General features: G+C 26.9%; 10 protein-coding genes across 10 annotated transcripts; 4 read left to right on the plus strand and 6 right to left on the minus strand. All coding sequences in view use genetic code 12, as the record gives it.

Annotated features, from left to right (window-relative positions):
- Positions 1-260: 260 nt before the first annotated feature.
- UCF1 (Ucf1p) lies at positions 261-854 on the minus strand (the record flags this gene model as incomplete). Its single annotated transcript, XM_051755962.1, has 1 exon — positions 261-854. The coding sequence occupies one exon, from the start codon at positions 852-854 to the stop codon at positions 261-263; it is 594 nt and encodes a 197-aa protein (XP_051615703.1).
- Positions 855-1,655: 801 nt separating this feature from the next.
- APE3 (Ape3p) lies at positions 1,656-3,299 on the minus strand (the record flags this gene model as incomplete). The annotated part of the gene is made up of 1 exon (XM_051755963.1): positions 1,656-3,299. The coding sequence occupies one exon, from the start codon at positions 3,297-3,299 to the stop codon at positions 1,656-1,658; it is 1,644 nt and encodes a 547-aa protein (XP_051615704.1).
- Positions 3,300-3,647: 348 nt separating this feature from the next.
- JEM1 (Jem1p) lies at positions 3,648-5,615 on the minus strand (the record flags this gene model as incomplete). The annotated part of the gene is made up of 1 exon (XM_051755964.1): positions 3,648-5,615. One exon carries the CDS (start codon positions 5,613-5,615, stop codon positions 3,648-3,650), a length of 1,968 nt encoding a protein of 655 aa, XP_051615705.1.
- A 286-nt stretch (positions 5,616-5,901) lies between these two features.
- Positions 5,902-7,107, minus strand: RPT6 (proteasome regulatory particle base subunit; the record flags this gene model as incomplete). The annotated part of the gene is made up of 1 exon (XM_051755965.1): positions 5,902-7,107. The coding sequence occupies one exon, from the start codon at positions 7,105-7,107 to the stop codon at positions 5,902-5,904; it is 1,206 nt and encodes a 401-aa protein (XP_051615706.1).
- A 388-nt stretch (positions 7,108-7,495) lies between these two features.
- On the plus strand, positions 7,496-7,888 carry KGF55_001396 (uncharacterized protein; the record flags this gene model as incomplete). Its single annotated transcript, XM_051755966.1, has 1 exon — positions 7,496-7,888. The coding sequence occupies one exon, from the start codon at positions 7,496-7,498 to the stop codon at positions 7,886-7,888; it is 393 nt and encodes a 130-aa protein (XP_051615707.1).
- Positions 7,889-8,513: 625 nt separating this feature from the next.
- Positions 8,514-12,101, plus strand: TIF4631 (translation initiation factor eIF4G; the record flags this gene model as incomplete). The annotated part of the gene is made up of 1 exon (XM_051755969.1): positions 8,514-12,101. The coding sequence occupies one exon, from the start codon at positions 8,514-8,516 to the stop codon at positions 12,099-12,101; it is 3,588 nt and encodes a 1,195-aa protein (XP_051615708.1).
- Positions 12,102-12,366: 265 nt separating this feature from the next.
- Positions 12,367-13,371, minus strand: EAF3 (Eaf3p; the record flags this gene model as incomplete). The annotated part of the gene is made up of 1 exon (XM_051755970.1): positions 12,367-13,371. One exon carries the CDS (start codon positions 13,369-13,371, stop codon positions 12,367-12,369), a length of 1,005 nt encoding a protein of 334 aa, XP_051615709.1.
- Positions 13,372-13,879: 508 nt separating this feature from the next.
- Positions 13,880-16,814, plus strand: KGF55_001399 (casein kinase; the record flags this gene model as incomplete). Its single annotated transcript, XM_051755971.1, has 4 exons — positions 13,880-14,367; positions 14,523-14,669; positions 15,290-16,638; positions 16,804-16,814. 4 exons carry the CDS (start codon positions 13,880-13,882, stop codon positions 16,812-16,814), a joined length of 1,995 nt encoding a protein of 664 aa, XP_051615710.1.
- A 1,547-nt stretch (positions 16,815-18,361) lies between these two features.
- On the minus strand, positions 18,362-18,922 carry NCE4 (Nce4p; the record flags this gene model as incomplete). Its single annotated transcript, XM_051755972.1, has 1 exon — positions 18,362-18,922. One exon carries the CDS (start codon positions 18,920-18,922, stop codon positions 18,362-18,364), a length of 561 nt encoding a protein of 186 aa, XP_051615711.1.
- Positions 18,923-19,066: 144 nt separating this feature from the next.
- Positions 19,067-22,144, plus strand: RAD1 (ssDNA endodeoxyribonuclease; the record flags this gene model as incomplete). The annotated part of the gene is made up of 1 exon (XM_051755973.1): positions 19,067-22,144. The coding sequence occupies one exon, from the start codon at positions 19,067-19,069 to the stop codon at positions 22,142-22,144; it is 3,078 nt and encodes a 1,025-aa protein (XP_051615712.1).
- Positions 22,145-22,167: the final 23 nt, after the last annotated feature.

The following is a 22,167-nucleotide window of genomic DNA, read 5'->3' on the forward strand; positions in this document are numbered from 1 at the left end:
AAGGAGTATCTACGGTAAGCCTGAATTTAGAGATAACTTGTAATTTTTATTTAGCAACTAAAAATAAGATATAAAAAAAGTAAGCACACACATGACAGCATTAAATTCATAAAACTTCATTCTTCAATTCATAAAACTTCGTCAAAAAAAAAAATTCATAGCACATTCAGCATTAGATAAAAACAACAAAAAGTAGTTAGATATAGCAAAAAAGGAAGATTGCAAAAACCTTCATAAAAACAAGACAATTGGTGTACAATTTATAAAATTGGAATTGATTTATATTCAACATCAACCATTGCAGATTCATTAGTACAACTAACTTCCAATTCTAATTTCCAATGTCTATCATATAAATCTTCTTCTTCTTTACTAAAACCATGATCACTTTCATCTTTAAATTTCCAAATTAATTTATTTGAAGTTTCAATAATTTCACCTTTATCAAAATTTAATTCATAACCACAACATTTTTCTAAATCTTTAATTAAATGTTTTTGAATATGATGTTGTAAATTTCTTTTAAATTTTTTTGAATTTTTATTATTTGTTGGTTTAATTTTTTCTAAATTATTTTGACATTCTTTTAAAATAAAAGGAGGATAATAATTTAATACTGCATGAGTATAATCATAATCTCCACTCATTGTTTGAGTATAAATATAAGCTTCAAATTCAGTTAAATCATCAAAAGTTCTTTTACTTGCTGGTTCTAAAATTTTTGAAATTGAACCTTCACTTTCAATTGATGTAATTGATGATGTTCTACTTTTTGGTACTGCAGTTAAATGATCTAATGGTTTAACTTCATTAATATCAAATGATTCAAATGCCTTTTTTGATTTTTTACCCATTTTCTTTTTCCTACTAAGTTATATATATGAATTAAGTACTATTATTGAAATCGTTATGTTGATTTATCAACTTTGTATTTAGTATTAACTATATATGTTTATAAATTAATACTACTTTGATTGTTGGTTGTAAAAAAGAATTGTAAAAAAACAGTGTTGTAAAATTTAGAATGAGGAGCAAATTGGATTTATTTATATATTGCAGTTATTGGTTGTAAAAATTGTTATGTTAATGTTTATACTATAGATTAAATTAAGGGGCTAGAGTATGTAACACTATTTAAATATATATATTAATATATGTATGTATGGATGTAATTTATAGTAGTGTAAGGTCGTGTGATGTCTTAAGATTAAATTTAAAGTGGAGAGATTCTTTTTTATAATTTATAGTAGTGATCATGTAAAAACAACATACGTTTAAAAATATAAACATACAATTATTTCTTAATCAAATTTTCTAATGTTTGCTTAATACAGTTTCCAAGTTAGTTTAGTATAATGGCTGGTTGAATAGGTCAGGACTTTGTCTAATTGAATTGTTAGTTCTATCTGTTTAATGTTCACTACATCATTAAAGTGAAACAATACACAAAAACGGAGTTTTCAATGATCAACAATAATAGATCTTAACTTAACCCATTCAACAGAAACTTCTATCCTATAAGGCTAAGATCGAATTTTCTACAAGTTATATAGTAAGATAGAGTCTTATTACGAAGGTACAAGTCTTGAAAAACAATGTGTTATGTATTTATATTTTTAACAATTATATCTTACTCTATAGTCTATTCAATCTATTTATATAATATAATTATGACCTCTTCTAATAAACATTTCTTTATTTTCATCATCAATACTATTAATCATTACTTTATCATCTAATTTTCTTTTTGGGAATCCATCAAATGATTTAGCATATGTAGCAACAGAATGTCCAATTAATTGAGTATTTAATTCCCATGCAGTATAATTTACATTATTTAAATCATCACATAATTGATGATAACAAGGATCAAACCATTTATTAATTTCTCCTCCAAATTTTTCTTTTGATTTTGCATTTTTAACACCTTCTGCTCCTGTTGCAATACCTCCAGCTGGTATACCATGATTTATAAAACCAACATAATCTGATCTACCATCAAATGGTACAAATGTATAATTTAATCCATGATCTTTATACCAATTTACATATAAATCTTTTAAATCTCCAGAACCATTTGGATGATCTTTATTATTTGCATCATAAATTTCATATTCAAAATTTGGTGATGCCATCATATCATAATCCATAAATAATCTTAATTTTGAATTTTCAATTGATGATAAATGATCAGAATAATATAATGATCCTAATAATCCAGCTTCTTCACCACTATAAAATCCAAATCTTACAGCATTGTTTATTTTAAATTTTGTTAATTGTTTTGCAACTTCTAATAATGATAAAGTACCTGATCCATCATCATTTATACCAGGACCAGCAGCTACTGAATCAGAATGAGCTCCTAATCCAACTATATTATCATGATCTCCAAACACAGTATCTGCTATAACATTTAATGTAGTTATATTTTTAACATAAGAATCAATATATAAAGTAGTTTCAAATTTATAATTTGGATCTTGAATTAGTTTGTCAATATATTCTTTTACATCTTTTTCATCAACTGATAATGTTGGAACTTCATCTCCTGTTGGAGTACCTAAAGTTCCTTGAATTGCACCATTTGAATCATAAATTATTGCCCCCAAAGCACCAAATTTACCAGCAATTCTTGATTTATCACCGAATGAACATTCACCTCTTTTAATTAATACAATATTGTCTTTTGCTTGTGATGGATAATCTTCAATTTTACAACCATTTGAATTAACTAATATTAAATTTCCATTTACTGGAGATTTATTTGGAGTTGGAGGAGTTAAAGCTAATGCTAATAAACTTTTTGGTTTTATTCCATTAATTAATAATGAAAATGATTCAACATGACCATCTGTTGCATTAAAACTTTGAGTTTTTATATTATAATAACCACCTAATTTTGATAATTCTGAAATTATATATCTTACTGTTGCCCAATGACCTGGTGATCCAATAACTCTTGTTGGATGATTATATTTTTTAATTGAAGTTTCAGCAACTTTATAAAGATCATTAGCTCTGTTTTTTAAATTTTCCTTTGTAATTAAATTTTGTAATTCAGTTGAATTAATTTCTGGTAATTTTAAATATTTTGTTTCATCTATGTAATTTTCAATTATGAATGATTCTGAATTTTCATATGAAGGTGGTACTTCTTGGTTAATTTTTAAAGAATTTGTTTCTTCATCATTAATCAATACTTGTTGATTATTTAAAATATTCCAATTTTTAAAAGATGGTAATGCATTGATACAATTTAATGCTAATGAGATGGAAATTAACGTTGAAGTTTTCATCTTACCAAAGAAATTAAAAAAAAGAATGAACGAATGTAATAAAGTTTGATGAATTAGCGTGAATCTAATGCTGGTGAATTGTAATTACCTTAAATAATTTATTTAGTGCTCGGGATTTTTATCTTATCTAAATATTTTATGAGTCGTGTCGTACGAGTCAAGAATTCGAGTACTTTCTGCCACAGTCTTAAATTTAGACGGAATTAAAGATTACGAGTCATAAGACGTTTATTTAAACGGCTTTAATTAAAAGCAAAAGCGTTAGAACGAATGGACTTAATCAAAGCTTTTTACTTTACAGATTATCGGTAAGTACTCATTCTTTATACACAACATGGTTTATTCTATTTATGTTCTCTTTTTGTTCTTTTTTATTTTAACTTTTTGATGTGAATTAAATTTAGGACCTCCACCACTTCTTTGACCTTGTCCACCCATATTTCCAAAAAATTGTTGAAAAAAATCACCACCACCACCACTACCACCAAAATTGAATTGGAATTTTTGTCCACCAAATCCACCAAATCCTCCACCACCAGGTTGTTGATGACTAGCCCATTGTGGTTGACTTTGACCATTAGTTAAAGGATCATTTGGATCATCACCTCTGTCAAATCTTTCTCTTAATTCTTTATTTGATAAAATTTCATAAGCTTTATTTATATCTTGCATTTTTTTTTCAATTTGTTCTGGTGTTAAATCTTTTCCTTTATATTTATCTGGATGATATTTTAAAGTTTGTGTTCTATATGCTTTTCTAATAGTTTTGTCATCTGCATCTTTGGGAATATCTAGAATTTTATAATAATCGTTAGCTGGTTTTTTTGGTTGTTGATTTTGTCTGAATTGTTGTTGTTGTTGTTGTTGTTGTCTGAAATATTGTTGTTGTTGTTGCTGATGTTGTTGTTGCTGTTGTTGCTGTTGTCTCATTCTATCTTGTTGAAATTTTTGTTTATAACTTTCTACTTTTTTAAATCGATTTTTAAATAATGAAGTCTTTTGAACATTTTTACTAAATTTTTGCATTATTGATTCTACTTTATCATAATTTTTTTGTTTTAGTAGCTTGTCTATTTCAGGTATTAATTCAGGTAAGAATGGATTTTCATCATTTTTACATTTTTTACATATTGTTGGTGAAGTTGAACCAATTTGTATATAAGATTCACATGAAATTTTATTTAAATCTTGAATAAATAATAAATTATTTGGTGGTGATGATCCTAATTGAAATTCTTTTAAAAATTCATCACCCTTTAATAATAAATATTCATAATTGTTCTTGATCTTTAAATTATTTTTCTTTTCTAATCTACTTAATTTTAATTCATCATGGAATAAGAATTGATTAATTTCTTCAAAATTAAATTTATAATTTTCGAAATCTTCATCATCTAATTGAAAATTCTGTTCATTTTCAGCAAGATTAGGATATAAATAACCATTCAAGATTGAATAATTTTCTAAAATTTTTAAAAAATTTTGAAATTTTGAATAAAATTTAGATATTTCTCCACAAGATTTAAAATCATTATCAATTCTTAAACAATTTTTTATAATCTTGTTAGATTGATCAAATTGTAATTCTGTAAATAATATAAATTTTGATAATATTGAATAATATTTTAAATTTATAACTGGTTGAATTTTTAAAAGATTTTGTAATACACGAATTATTACTTTATTTATATTCATTTCTTCATCTATTAATTTAATTTGTTTTTGGGGGTTAATTTTATAAATTTCTAATAATAATTTTAAAAACAATTCATATATTTCATAATTTGATTTACTTATAATTAATAAATTATTTAATTCATTTATTGCATCTTCATATTTTTGCAGTTTTAAAAATGTTTGAGCTTGAGTTAAATGATATTTATATAATTCTACAATTTCCTTGACGTGTGAATTATTTTCTTTACTAATTAAATGCTCCAAATTTTCAACATCTCCTTTATGAATATACAAGTCAATTAATTTATTTCTTGCTGTTTTTAAAGAAGGATCAATTTTTAAAACATCTTTTAAGTCTATTATTGCATTATTTTCTTTATTTAAATTAATTTCAATTAATGCTCTTTTAAATAGCAATTGAGCTAATGATCTATCAAACTCTTTTAATTCCTCTTTGCTGTTCCTTATATCATTTATTATTTGATCAAATTCTTGTAATACTGATGATGTTGGACCTTGTGTTGCAAATAATGTTTCTACATCTTTAATTTTTGATGTTATATCTTGAGATGAAGCTGTTAGGACAACTGCTATGTTTAGTATGAAAAAGGTAAATAAATGCTGTAGATTCATTTTCATTATAAAATTGTGTGATTGAGTGTGTTGTTGTATGACTGACCAGGTCTTAAGTTTAATTAAAGAAAGGTGATCTGTATCTGCTGTAATTTGTAGATTTGGATGTTTCCGATTTAAGGTAGCGGGAATTTTTTGAAAATTTATTTGTCTTAGAAATATAAAGAACAGCAGTACATTTTTTAGATTGAGTTATGGGTTTTAAAACAATAACCATATATGGTTACACATTAATTACTTTCAATTATTCATTAAAGTTCCTTCTTTCTATATAACAATAACTATTAAAAAACTATTTAAATAATTTTTGTAAAGAAACACCTTCTTCATTATTTTTATTCATCACTTTTGCTACTGCTAATTCAAAATCTTCTTGAGTAACATGAATTCTTCTTTCTCTTAAAGCATACATACCAGCTTCAGTACAAACACCTTTTACATCAGCTCCAGAACATCCATTCATTTTTTCAGCAATTTTTTTTAAATTTATACCTCTTGTTAAATTCATTGATCTTGAATGAATTTTTAAAATATCTGTTCTTGCTTGTAATGTAGGAGCAGGAAATTCAATTTTTCTATCTATTCTACCTGGTCTTAATAATGCTGGATCTAATATATCTAATCTATTAGTTGCCATTATAATTTTTATATCTTTTGAACTTTCAAAACCATCTAATTGATTTAATAATTCCAACATTGTTCTTTGAACTTCTGAATCACCACCAGAAGAACCTTCAACTCTTGATGAACCAATTGAATCAATTTCATCCATAAATATTATAGATGGTGCATGTTCTCTTGCCATTACAAATAATTCTCTAACCATTCTTGAACCTTCTCCAATATATTTTTGAACTAATTCTGATCCAGAAACTCTTATAAATTTACATTCAGTATGATGAGCAACAGCTCTTGCTAATAAAGTTTTACCAGTTCCTGGTGGTCCATATAATATTACACCTTTTGGTTGAGCAATTCCTAAACTTGAAAATAATTCTGGATATTTTACAGGTAATTCAATAACTTCTTTTATTTCTTTTATTTGTTTATCTAATCCACCAACCATATCATAAGTAGAATCTGGAACTTTTTCAACCATCATTAACGAAACTAAAGGATCTACTTTATTTGGTAAAATTTTATATAAATCATGACTATCAGCTTTTAAACATACTCTTATTGAAGGAGTTAATTTTTTAACATCAATATCTTTTGTTATATTAACAATATATTTTCCTTCAGGATGTATTTTAACTAATACTTTTTTTAATCCCATTACTTTTATAACTTCTCCAACAAATGATCCAGGTTCTTGTAATAATCTTAATTCGTCTTTTAATTGTCTTACACTATTATTTAATTTATTTCTTTGAGCTTCTAAACGTCTTAAATTTTGTGTTGTTTGTTGTATTTCTATTTCTGTATTTTGTATTTGTTGTTCATAATATGGTCGAATTCCTCCTTCATGAACATATGGTTTATCAATTGCAGTGGTCATATTGCGTTTGTGTGGTTTAATTTACAGCGAGTGTTATATATAAATTGAATTTTCGACTTGGGTTGTGTTATTAGTTATCCAAATAATGATCTTTAAGTTCGTTGTATTGCCATCAAAGTTGGTACGATTGAATATTTCATTTCAATGATTCTAAACTATGGATCGAATTATATACAGTACGCGCAACCTCAATGTCGTGTGAAGCTTGTCAAAAATAGATTTCATAAATCTAACGAATATCGACTAACTCTAATCATAAACATTTAGGTTATATTTCATAAACGGTGTTCCAAAAGAAGAAGAAAGATGCTATAAATTTCAATTAAAATAGAGCATTAATCCTAGATATAAAATTCATTCTTTAATCTCCAAAAAAAGTCAACCAACCATGAAATTTTTAAGTCTACAACTAATAATATTCATTTCAACCCTAATACTGGTCAATTCTTATCAATTATATTGTAAATGTCAATGTAATGGAGCTAAAGCTATAATAACAAAAGTAGATAAATGTGGTGAATGTACAAAAGAATATTGTTTATCAGAACAACCAAAATTATGTGAAATTGAAAATAATATGAATGATGAAAATAAAGAAGAAGAAGACGCAGGTGATGACAATAGTTCAGGTAAGATTACTAAACCTAAGGAAACTAGTGAAGATATCATAATAAGTTGTTATCAAGTTGAATCATTAAAAGATGGTATTATTGTATATTCATTTTTTGGAATAATTTTAGCATTAATGATTAGATTGTTTTATAGTTCATTTAGAGGTTAATTAACGACTCTTTTGTATTAATATGTAGATATAGATATGACATTTATGGTGATTGTAATAATATTAGCGTAGTATGTTGATTTATTTTGCATTTGGCTCCAGATTCGCGCACTTTCTTCAACCGTTTCGTGAAAAGGTATAGAGCCTTTTTGAAAGCTTATTTCACGTTGCTATTAAACTCACCGAGAAATTTCATTCTTTTGAAGCGATAGTTGAAGATAGTAAAGTGTACTAATGTGTAGATAAATCAGATTCAACTTACTTCATCTTACTCTTATGTGGTACTATGTATGGTTCTATTTAATTAACTTATTGTATTGTATTACTAGTACTACATATAAAAGGAATGATAAAATTTAAAGAGAGACAGTGAAAAAAAAAAAAAGATAAATTTTTTTTTACATAAAAAAAAGAAACATATCAAGAGGTCAAATCTTTTTTATAAAAGTGACAACCATTTTTATTTGATATATATACTATCATTTAATTCACTATAGTTTATCACTTGAGATTAACCCAAGGGATAATAGTATAGTATTAGTATAATCTTAAAGGATAGACATATACAAAAACAGGTATATATATATAATATTCACTTATTACTATATATATTCTTTAAATAATTATGTCTGATACTAATATAGATAAAAAATCATCTAATCAACAAAATGTATCATTAAATGATAATAAATCATCATTACCAACTACATCCACTTCATCATTGACTGATACAGCTAACAATGTTGCAATTAGACCAGATTTAAAAGATCAACCATCTAGTAATAAATCATCTTCATCATCATTAGATCAAAGACCAAATTATCAAAATCATCATCAACAACACCATTCTCAAAGTTCATTGAATTCTAGTAACTATAGTCAGGCTAGTCAACATCAACAGCAACAACATTTTCATAACTATAATCAACAACAACAACAACAGCAACAACAGTACAACAATTATAATGGAAATTCTGGCTATTACTATAATAATAAAAATCAATACAACAACAACAGCAATAAACATTATCCAAATAGTAGACAAGGCTCATTCAATCAAAATACTAATCCTAAATATAATAATAATCAAAATAATAATCAAACTGGTCCTGGTCATAGAAAACTGTATAGTAGTTCAAAAATGAATTATCCTCATCCTCAACAAGATCATCAACAACAGCAACAACAAAGTCAACAACAACAACAACAACCATATGGAAACTTTGTTTATGGAGGTACTCCTATGTATGCTGCTTATAATTATTATCCTCCAATGTATGTTCAACCTATTCCTTATACTACTCAACAAACTTCTCAACCATATATACCTCAACAACAACCAAATGGGGGTGCTTCTACAGGTTCTACTCCACAACATCAACATCAGCAATTGAGGACTCCACCAGTTGCAAGAGTTAAATTGACTACAAAAGATGGTAAACCAGTTGATTTAGAAGATAAAAAGAAAAAAACAGCTTCATCTACTCCAGTTGCATCACCATTTTTGAAAAATGCATCACCTGCTGTAAATACTACTACACCAGCCACTGAAACTAATAAGGCACCTTCTTCAACCGGTGAAACTAATGTTCCATCATCAAGAAGTTCTAATAATTCCCCAGTTGTAACTAAAGAAACTCCAACTGCTAAACCAGGACTTTCTGCTGCTGAAGAGTTTAAAAGAAAAATTAGAGAAAGAGCCGCTGCTGCCGCTGCTGCAAAGGAAAAACAAGAAAAACAAGAAAAACCAGCTGAACCAGCAGTGAAGGAACAAACCAAAGATGAAACTCCACAACCAAAAGTTGAAGAACCTAAAAAGGAAGAAGAAATAAAGAAAGTTGAAGAACCTAAACCAGAAGAAAACAAATCAGCACCTTCCACCTCACTTGAGTCAAACCCCGTAGATGAGATAGAGGAAAAACCATCAGAGACTTCAACAGTTAACGAACCTAAAGAGGAAAGCGAGATAAAAGAACCAATAGTAGAACCAAAAGAAGAACCAAAAGAAGAACCAAGAGAAGAATCAAAAGAAGAGTTAAAAGAAGAGTTAAAAGAAGAAACAAAGAAGGAATCAACTGAAGAACCAAAAGATGAATTTGAAGCAAAATCTCAAATAAAGGAACTTCAAGGATCTAGTGAGGAATCCAAACAGGAAGAACAAACAATCGAGCCGAAGGAAACAGAAGATTCAACCACCAGTTCAACTGAATCTACAACTTCTTCTGCACCAGAATTTAATATTACTCAATTCTTAGAAAGATTAACTAAAATCAATACTATAACTGATATTTTATCTACTACTTATCCTGAAAATATTAAAGGTGTTGATGAATCAAAACAAATACCTTCTAAAAAATATAGATATGATCCTCAATTTTTAATTCAATTTCGTGAAATTGTTCAATATCCAATTGATTCAAGTTTTAAAACAAGATATGAATTTATGGATTTAAGTCAACAACAACAAGGTGGACCAGGAGGTTTTAAAAGATCTGGTTCAACTAGAGATGGTGGTTCAATACGTAATAATTTAGGAGGTGGTCAAAGACAACCAAGTTCTATGAATACAAGATTTAATGCTCCTCATGGTGGTAAAGGTATATTAGGTGCACAAGCTAATTTTGATAATAGTAGACAAAATTCAAGAAGTGGTTCAAAAAGAAGAGGTACATCATCAAGAGATAAATCAACTAGAAAAGGTGGTGCACCAAGTAAAAGAGGTGCGAACCCAAGAGAAATGCGTGAAAAAACTGAAGAAGAAATTGCAAAAGAAACAAAACCCGTTGAAGAAGTTAAACCTTTGGAAAAAACTGCTAATAGATGGGTTCCAAAATCAAGACAAGCTAAAACAGAAGTACGTTATGCAGAAGATGGTTCTATCATATTAGAAAAAGATGATGTTGAAAGAAAAATAAAATCATTATTAAATAAATTAACATTAGAAATGTTTACTGCTATAACAGATGAAATGTTAAGTATAACAAAACAATCTAAATGGGAAAAAGATGCAGCTACAATAAAACAAACAATTTCATTAACTTTTCAAAAAGCATGTGATGAACCATATTGGTCAGAAATGTATGCAAAATTTTGTGCTAAAATGACTCAAAATATATTACCTGAAATTACTGATGAAACAAGTACATTAAAAGATGGTACTCATCCATCAGGTGGTGCATTAGCAAGAAGAGTATTATTAGCTACATGTCAAGAAGAATATGAAAAAGGTTGGAGTGATAAATTACCAACAAATCCAGATGGATCACCATTAGAACCTGAAATGATGAGTGATGAATATTATGCAATGGCAGCAGCAAAAAGAAGAGGATTAGGTTTAGTTAAATTTATTGGTCATTTATATAATTTGAATATGTTAAATGATCAAGTTATATATGTATGTTTAAAAGATCAATGTAATAATACAATTGATCCAAGTGAAGATAGTTTAGAAAATTTAGCACAATTAATTAAAACAGTTGGACCAAAATTAGATTCAAATGAAAGAACAAAAACAATGCTTAAAATTGTATTTGATAATATTCAAATAATATTAGATAAAGTAAAATTAAGTTCAAGAATTAAATTTATGTTAATGGATTTACAAGATTTAAGAAAAAGTAAATGGTCCAGTGGTAAAAGTGAAGCTCAACCAACAACTATTGAAGCTATTCATAGAGATGCTGAAATAAATAGATTAAAATTAGAAAAAGAAAAAAATAAAAAAAGATATGCTAGTGGTTCAGGTGGTGGTGGAATTGGAATGAATGAAAGATCAAGTCTGCATTATGGTAGAGATAGAGATTCAGGATTTGGATCATCATCATCACATAATCAAAATCAAAATTTTAGTAGTAACAACAATAACAATAATAATGCATTTTTTAAAAAATCTCCATCTTTTGGTAGATCAAATTCAAATATAAGTGGAGGTTTAGGAGTTGAAAGAAGTGGATCACATCATAACAGTAATTTTGATAAAAATACTTTTACTAATGTAAGTAATAATAATTCAACAACTGATTTACAAAGAGATTCTTCAAAAAGATCAGAAAATCAACAAATTAATAGATTTGCTGCATTAGATGCTTTGGATAATGATGATGATGATGATGATGATGATGATGAGGAAGAGGAGGAAGATGATGAGGAAGAGGGAGAAGAAGAAGGTGAAGAAGAAGTAGAGAAAGCTGAAGTTACTGAAGAACAATCTTAAAACTTAACAAATATGAAAAACAGTTACCCTAAAATTGACATTTTATAGTAGAGTTTTCAAAAAAGTTTAGTTTAATTTTGATAATTTCAGAAAAAGATGTAAAAAAATAATTGTATCGTATCTACATGTTTGTAATTACTCAAAAATTGTTTCAAGATGAATTTGCATCTTATACATATATATATATATATAATATACTATTATTAGTTTTAAAAACTGAACATTTCTTCGGCTTAGTTTTAAAACTTTTATGAAATTTTCCTTTTTAGGATCGTGCTAATGCATCATATTGAGGGCTTGTATAATAATAATCATTTTGATAATTGGAAATATTATCTTTAATAAATTGTAATAAAATTTCTAATTCAGAAATTAATATATTAATACTTATTGAATCCATAGTTGTTGTACTTATTAAACCAGGAAATGAAATAATTAATCTTAATAAATGTTCTAAACCATATATTTTTGATTGTTTTATTTCTGAATTTATAATATTATCTTTTAACAAGTTTAAATATTGTAAATTTTCATATTTATATAATAATATTAATGATAATGATTTATTAAAATATATTTCTAAACCTAATAAAATTTCTTCTAATATTTGTTGTTGATGTCTTTGTAAATTTTTAATTCTTTGAGTTTTATAATCTTGTATTATTTGGGATATGCTTTTATTTTCTGGTACTGGAATTGTTACTAATTTTTTATCTTTTGTTATATATTGCCAATCGTTTACTAGTAAATATTTTAATTCTGGTGGAAATTGTAAATTTATAGTAACATTTTTCTTTGTGGGTTTTGATGATGATGATGAAGAAGATGAAGACGTTAAATTATTCGTTGATGATGATGATGATGATCCTGTTTTTTGCTTTTTAGATGATGATCCATTTTTATCTGATTTCAGTGAATCTTGTTGAGAATTATTATTAGTATCATCTTTTTTAACTCTTTTCTTTTTAGTTAATTGATCTAATTCTAATTTTTTAAATTTTGTTTCTTCATTAATTTCCATAATTCTTTCAATACTAACCCATTCATCCCATTTTGAATTCCAACCTTGATAATGTAAAAAATATACTGTTTGATCATTACCCCATCTCGCCAGTTTAAATTTGGGATTTTGTTCTAATGTTTCATGTTGTAAATCATTATTTATTATAAAATCATTTGTTGATTTTTTAATTTTTAGGATTTTGGCTTCATATATAAGTGGACCATGATATGCATAGACTAGTTGATTTGGTTTAAACTCCGTTGTCATTAGTTTGTATTGGGTTTTGTTTGATAAATAAGGGTCGGTTAAGTATAGGTTGTAAAAAAAGTTAAATCAAGATTGGTGTTTATTTTTTTTTTGATTCACGTCTGTTGTAGTTTAGTATAAATTTATTGCGATACAAAACACCTTTGAAAACCAACTTATACAAGCTTTGATTGAGAATAATATGATTAGACAATCGTATTCTCTAATATCGTGCTTGTTATTGATTTTTAACAAGCAGTAACAAACACGATACTCAAGAAGAAGACTTAACGTAAGCATATCATGGAGGTGCTAACCAGATTTTCAGTTCTCCACCTATTGAATCTGTCTTTAAAAACACTAAATTATGATCAATTCGAGCTTTATGATAGTTATGTCTACGAGATCAGCGATCATTGGTGGCCTGTTGTACACTATTTTGATGAACAGAGAAATGCAGACTACATTATAATTTTCAACTACTTATCATCCACAAACTGATGGACAGACTGAAAGAACCAATAGAACAATGCTTCAGTTATTAAAAGCTTTCACTGATTTATCAGATAAGGATTGGTTATATAAGCTTCCTAAGCTTCCTTTAGTAGAATTTGCATATAATAGCCATCCAAATAAATCAACAAAATTATCTCCATTTCAAGTTGACATTAGTTTTAATCCTCGACCACCAAACATTGATTCAAGAGTATTTCAAAATGCACCAACTAATTTAGTTCCTCTTTCTGCCAAAGATGGTATGGGTTTTAAGAAATTATTACATTTTCATAATGAATTAGTTAAACATAATATGTTAGATGCACAAACTGCAGCTGAGAAGCAATATAATAAAAATCGTAAAGAATTGATTTTGAATGTTAAAGATAAAGTATTAATTCATCGTAATGCTAAAATATTTTCATCAAATTTTAAAATAACCAAACAAACCAATTTGTACTTTGGGCCTTATTATGTTAGTAGAGTTTTTGAAGGAAATCCAAATATTTATGAAATTGTGTGGTATGTCAAACTATTAAACCTAGGTCTGGTTCAAATTCTAGATTGTTACAACCTTTACCGATTCCAGTTGTAAGATTGAGTTCAATTAGTATTCGTTTTGTTGGTGGATTACCAATGGTTGATGGAAAAGATTTTATTATGGTAGTTGTTGATAGGTTTTCAAAAAAAGCACAATTTATACCGTGTTCGAAAACTTTGACTTCAAAACAAGCAGTTGCATTATTTATTGATGATATTTTTAAACTTCATGGTATGCCAGATGAAATTATTTCTGATAATGATGTAAGATTTCAAAGACCTTGGTTTAATAGTTTGACAGACCACACAATTTCTTCTGAAACAAACAAAAGATTGACTGATTGTACATATTCAAAATATCTCATTCTACAGATACATAACCTCTATCTATTTGTCTATCTCCCCATCTAAAACCATGTCTAACACCATACTGAATTAAAGTGAGACATAATTCCTCTGAACAAACAATAAGGCAATTCACTCCAACTAGTCTCTCTAAGATTGCTGAAAAATTTAATTACACAGAAAAATTAAAAAAGAAAAAAAAAAAAAAAAAAAAAAAAAAAAAAAAAAAAAAAACATCAATCAATTTTATCAACTTTAAAATTCACATAAACAAATCAATAATCATAGTACCATAAACAATCAATATAATCGAGATATAATCAATTTCAATTTGATCTTGAAGTGTTATATAGATAAATAGGAAGAATACGATCATCAAATTGAAGAGAAAAACACCAATCATTACACGTTAAAAGAACCACTTACTTTTCCTATCACACTATCTTTTCATTTAGTAATTATTTCCCAATCAAAAAATATCAAACTTTCCATAACATAAACAATATTTTGAAACACAAAATTCCATTCATATAACAAATGCAATGTCTCAATCTTCAAGTATAGTGGGAGTTCATTATAAAGTTGGTAAAAAAATAGGTGAAGGTTCTTTTGGAATTATATTTGAAGGTATAAATATACTAAATAATCAACAAGTTGCAATAAAATTTGAACCAAGAAAATGTGAAGCTCCACAATTAAGAGATGAATATAGATCTTATAGAATATTAAATAATACTCAAGGAATTCCTCAAGCTTATTTTTTTGGTCAAGAAGGTGTACATTCTATATTAATTATTGATTTATTAGGTCCATCATTAGAAGATTTATTTGATTGGTGTAATAGAAAATTTAGTGTTAAAACTGTAATACAAGTTGCTAAACAAATGATTCAAAGAGTTGAAACAATTCATGAACACAACCTAATTTATCGAGATATAAAACCTGATAATTTTTTAATTGGAAGACCTGATTCTTTAGAAGCTAATCAAATATTTGTTGTTGATTTTGGAATGGCAAAACAATATAGAGATCCAAAAACTAAAACTCATATACCATATAGAGAAAAAAAAGCATTAAGTGGAACAGCAAGATATATGTCAATAAATACTCATTTAGGAAGAGAACAATCAAGAAGAGATGATTTAGAAAGTTTAGGTCATGTATTTATGTATTTTTTAAGAGGTTCATTACCATGGCAAGGTTTAAAAGCTCCAACAAATAAACAAAAATATGAAAAAATTGGAATGAAAAAACAATCAACTCCTGTAAATGATTTATGTTATGGATTACCAATACAATTTGCTCAATATTTATCATATGTTCGAAATTTAAAATTTGATGAAAAACCAGATTATAAATATTTAATTGGATTAATGGATAAAGCTATGCTTTCATTAGGATATGTGGAGGATGGACATTATGATTGGATGGATTTAAATAATGGTAAAGGTTGGGATGCATCTTTGAATAAAAAGGCAAATTTACATGGTTATGGTAATCCTCATCCTCCTAGAAAGTTGCAGAATCCACAACAGCAGCAGCAGCAACAATCATCACCACAACATCAACCTCAACAAAAACAAAGAAGTAATTCATACACACATCAAAATAACCCATATTATCAAAACAATCAACTGCCACTGTCACAACAACCATTATTGGGGAAAGATTCAAGAAATGGATCATTTTCAAGACATCAAAAATCGAAATATGGAAATTATCAATCTATAAATCAACCACCACCAAATAATATGAATGGAAATTCTAAATTTATAAAATCATCTTCACAATATCAAATAAATCATAACCAGAATAATAATAATAATGGCCATAATAATCATAATCAAAATGGTGAAGAAGATTTACATTCTGATACTTCAAGTTTTAATAGGAAAAAAAGCTGGTCTTGTTTTTTCTGTTGTTTTTAAGAAATATAAAAGTTTATTCTTTTCTCATCCATCATCATTCATCATTTATCATTCATCATTCATCATTCATCATTTATCATCCATCATTCATCATCAATTAATTCATACTCATGGTTTTATACTAGTCACTGGTGCCAATCTCAAGGCAGAGTTTAGATCATTTCGGACATATTATAGGTAATTCTTGATGAAAATTGTCACACTTTTAATTAATGTTAAGTAGGCAATAAAATGTCAGGTCTGAGATGCAAGATTAACATAGAGACTAGTATAAAAATGTAAAAAAGGCTGTTAAAATTTAACACGTTGCTACTTAATTCTAGCAAACTGAATAGATTATAATAAAACTACGAACAAGTCAATGTCTTATAAAACCATTAACTATTTCTGTTTCATTGTGAAAAATCTCTTACATGTGATGGGTTATTGTTTAATTAGATACTACCATGGTTTCTGATCCCTAATATTAACTTATTATATGAAATCAGGAACCACGGTAGTTTCTTTTTGATAGATCTTTTGGTAGGTTTGTAGAAATTAAGATAATAACTAAGGATATTAAGAAAATGAGTAATGGAAGGAATATAACCAATCTCAATGACAACATGAATGAAGATGTAGCCATCAATGTTTTGTCGAAAGAATTTGCTCCGATGTGAAGATGAAATTAACGTACCCAAGGAAGTTTAATACAACTTTAGATTGGAATCGACTTTCTGCTGCAATGAGACCGTTGTCGAGCTCTATTATATAATTCATCTCGTGAGAACTGAGTGATCTTAATATCATTTCGTGAGAACTGAAACGATATCAAGATCACTCAGTTCTCACGAAATGAATTATAGTATGAGGTAAAATGGGAATTGCATGTTTGAATCAGTAAGCTGAGGAAACTTGTCTTTTGACTGTAGGTAATCATAATAGACTAACTCTTAAAAAGTGGTTGAAAAATGTATATTTTTTGTAGAAAGGTTTGAAGAAATTATTTAAGAATTGGTTCAATTATTTGCAGTATTCAAAAACCGTACCGCAATAGTTAAGAGTAAAAGTAGTGTCGTTACCAAAGTAACTTGAAAAATCGAGTTGGTGTTTTTCAGTGAAATATTGATTAAATTTTCGATTATTGCAAATACTTTTATATTGAATCAATATTTCTATTATTGAGTTAGTCCATATTGTAGATTAATTCTTGGGATTTAATTGAAAAAGCTCTTGGAAACAATCAGAGCAGTGTGAAAGATTTATATGTCGATTTAATAAATAATGGAAAATTTCTGTAAATTGTTCAACATCCTATAAAATCAATCCAAAGTAGCTTTATAATGAACTCAGAGTCTTATATTATCATATCATGAACATCCGACTACAATTTTATACTTTAAATAAAAAGTTGTGTTGAATTAGTTGAAATTTACAATTTTTTGCAGGTCTGAATCGTTGAAAAATGAAAATTTTGGCTGTTTGGAAGGATTTTGGGGCATCGAAAAACACATCATATTTCAACTTTTTGTTAGACATCAAACTGATTTTGGCCATTAGGATCGTTATTTTTTCTCTCCTCTATCCAATGTGACCTGTTTCTTTATTAAATTCCCAATTTTTAATTCATGACCATAACTCTATCGCAGGGCTAATTTTAGTTGCAGTGTTTTCGCTTGAAAAAAACCAAAGATTTTGAACTATTCATTTGCATTCATATAATCTTAAGAAGCAATTTCATTTGATAATATATCAATTTCTCTAACTCCAATATTTTCATTTAAATTATTAATTAATTCTTGATCATTTTGATGTAATCCTTTATATTCACAATTTTTATGATCTAACATTAAAACACCTCTCAGTATTATTGTACCAGGTTTAATTAAAATTCTACCACCTAATTTTATAGGTATGGGTGTATTCATATTTTCATTTCTTAAAAATCTTAATGGTTCTAATTCATATGCATATATGAAATTATTAAATTTATCTCTTAATAATAATTTATAAATTGATGAATCTTTCAGTCTTGGTTCAGTTGCTAAAGTTGAATTTAATTGTTGTTGATTTGTATCATCTTCCATATTTATTTCTCTAACTATTCTATTTGATTTATTTAATCTATCTACTGATACATTATTTGGATCTGATATTTCTTGCCATTCATCTATTTGATGAGATTTTGATTGACTAATATTTTCAATTCTAATTATATGTAATAATAATGCTTGTTTTAAATTTGTATATTCTACATCTGCATAATTGGAAGGTATGAATGACATTAACTTTGTTTTGAGCAGATAGAATCTCGGTATAGATTTTTTGTACTCGCGATATCTGGGAACAAAACGCAAGCATCAAATTTCATAATTTTAAATTTAGAGACGTGATTTTCATAGATTAATGTTAATATAGATCTCAATGGAATGTCATTATTTGTAGAGGATGATGATGACGTGACAGAGCAGCAACAGCAATTGCTTGAACAACAAGATTTTGATCAAAGAGCTGAAAGATTAAATCCATTACAATCACATATTTCACAAACTTCAACTCGAACAAATTCTATAACTAAAGACCCAGAAGATCAACCTCAATATCCAGTTGTTTATGATGAAGATGAATCAGTACCCATTTATCCAGAAAGAGAAGTCAACAGCACGTTAAATTTACGGTTCCAACAAGAAATTATGGAAGAAATGTTATCAAAAGATTCATTATTGATTTTAGGTAGAGGATTAGGTTGGGAAACTATTACTGCAAATTTATTATTTTCATTAAGTGCTCCATTTATACAATTAAATAAAAGACAAAATACGAAAAGTTTGATATTATTATTAAATGCAAAAGATCATGAAATCATACGATTAAAAGAAGAAATTGATGATTTAAATTGGCTTAATGATGAAACTAATCAATGTAAATTTACTTCTATTGCAGGAGATGCTACTTCAACAAAAAGAAGAAATATATATGCTGATGGAGGAATTATTTCAATTTCTCCAAGAGTTTTAATTGTTGATATATTATCTGGTACAATTAATGTAAATGAAATAACTGGATTATTTATTTTACATGCAGATAGAATTAGAGAAACTTCAAATGATGCATTTATAATAAATGTTTATCGTGATCAAAATGAATGGGGGTTTATAAAAGCTTTATCAGATGAACCTGAATCTTTTCGAGGTTTTACTCCATTACAAACAAGATTAAAAATTTTAAGATTATCAAATGTTACATTATGGCCAAGATTTCATGTTACTGTTACTCAATCTATATTATATCATAAAAAGAAAGATTCAAGATTATTAGTTACAGAAATTAATACTAAGCTATCTTATAAAATGAATAAAATTCAAGCTGCTTTATTATCTTGTATACAAGCATGTTTAGGAGAATTAAAAAGACATAATCCTACTTTGGCTACTGAATATTGGGATATGGAAAATATACATGATCCTGATTTTATTGGTATAATAAGAAACTCATTAGATTCACAATGGCATAGATTAACATTTACCACCAAACAATTATTAAATGATATTGATCTTTTAATTAATTTACTTACAGATTTAGTTACATTAGATTCTGTTTCATTTTATCAAATTGTTAAAAATATTTTAGATACAAATTTAAAACAACAAATTGTTGGATTGAATAGATCTATGAGTCCCTGGTTAAATCTTGATGAATCACATACTGTTATTGGATATGCAAAAGAACGAGCTTTAGGTCAACTGAATGGAGAATATTTATTAGAAGAATTACCAAAATGGAGCCAATTAGGTCAATTGATTGATGATATATATCATGAAAAATCTATGAGTAATTATGACCAAGATTCAGGAAGAATTTTAATAATGTGTTCAAGTAGAAAAATAGCAAATCAATTAAATAGATTATTATCTTCAATGAAAGAAGTTAAAAGAGGTGATTATAAATTTTTTTCATTTAGATCATATATGATTGATAAATTAAAAGATTATTTACATTTTAAAGAAGTTAGTAAACTAGTTAAAAAAATCTCAACTGATTTAGATAAAGAGGAAGAAGAAGGTAATGAAACAAAAAATAATGAAGAAAGTGAAATAAATATTTCAAAAACTTTTTCACGTAATGGTCAACCAATAAGTAAAAGAAGAAGAACTAGAGGTGCTAGTGTAGCTGCTCGTGTTAATCAATTACATTCTATTGGTGGAGATTCAAATGAAGAATCTACTGAAAAAGAAGATGATTTAATAAATCAAATGATTGCAGATGAAGAATTAGAAAATCAACAAATTTTACAAGATAATGGGATTATAGAGCAAACATATCCAGAAGATTTTGAAGTTATTGAAGCATTTGATACGAATACTTTAGATTTTGAATGGATAAATCCGAATGATCAAATACTAATTCAAGTATATAATGATAAACAAGATACATCATTTTTAGATGAATTATCACCATCACATATAATATTATATGAACCAAATCTTTCATTTATAAGAAGAATAGAATTATATCAATCTATAAATTTTGAAAATCCTGCAAAATTGTATTTTATGTACTATGGAAATTCAGTTGAAGAACAAAAACATTTATTACGTATAAAAAAGGAAAAAGAATCATTCACAAAGTTAATTAAAGAAAAAGCAAATTTAGGTAAAACTTTTAGAACTTCAGATGATAATTATAAATTTCAATTACAAAAAAATCAAGTTGTTAATACAAGAATAGCAGGTGGAGCAAATTTTAGAACTGAAAATGATGAAATGAGAGTTATTGTTGATGTTAGAGAATTTGGTTCTTCATTACCTAATCTTTTATATCGTATTGGAATACTGGTTATACCATGTATGATAACAGTTGGTGATTATATTTTATCTCCCAAGATATGTATTGAAAGAAAATCAATACCTGATTTAATACAAAGTTTTAAAAGTGGTAGATTATATAATCAATGTGAACAAATGTTTAGACATTATGAATTACCAACATTGCTTATAGAGTTTGATGAAAATAAATCTTTTTCATTAGAACCATTTAGTGAATCAAAATTTTTAAAAGCAAAAAATAACGCAAATAATAACTCATCAAGTAATCACTCAATTGAATCGAAATTAAAACAAAGTGTTCAATCTCAAATATTTGCATTATTATATTCATTTCCAAAATTAAAAATAATATGGAGTTCATCACCATATGAAACTGCTCAAATTTTTTTAGAATTAAAATCAAATCAAGAAGAACCAAATGTAGGAACAGCATTAGATAAAGGTGTAAATAAATCATTACAAACTCAAACAAAAGATGGTGGACCTCCCATATTTAATGATAATCCAATTGATTTTATTCAAAATATTCCAGGTATAAATAATATTAATTATTATTTAATTATTCAAAAAATTAAAAATATTGAAGAATTTGTTAAATTATCTGAAGATGAATTAAAGCAACTTATTGGTAATGAAAATGGTAGAAAAGTTTATAATTTTTTAAATAGAACACTTAGCTAATTTTACGTTGTACTATAGAAGAT

Source organism: Candida pseudojiufengensis (assembly GCF_024610245.1).
Source record: "Candida pseudojiufengensis strain CBS 10847 chromosome Unknown scaffold9, whole genome shotgun sequence".
In the NCBI taxonomy this organism is placed as follows: Eukaryota; Fungi; Ascomycota; class Pichiomycetes; order Serinales; family Debaryomycetaceae; genus Lodderomyces; species Lodderomyces pseudojiufengensis.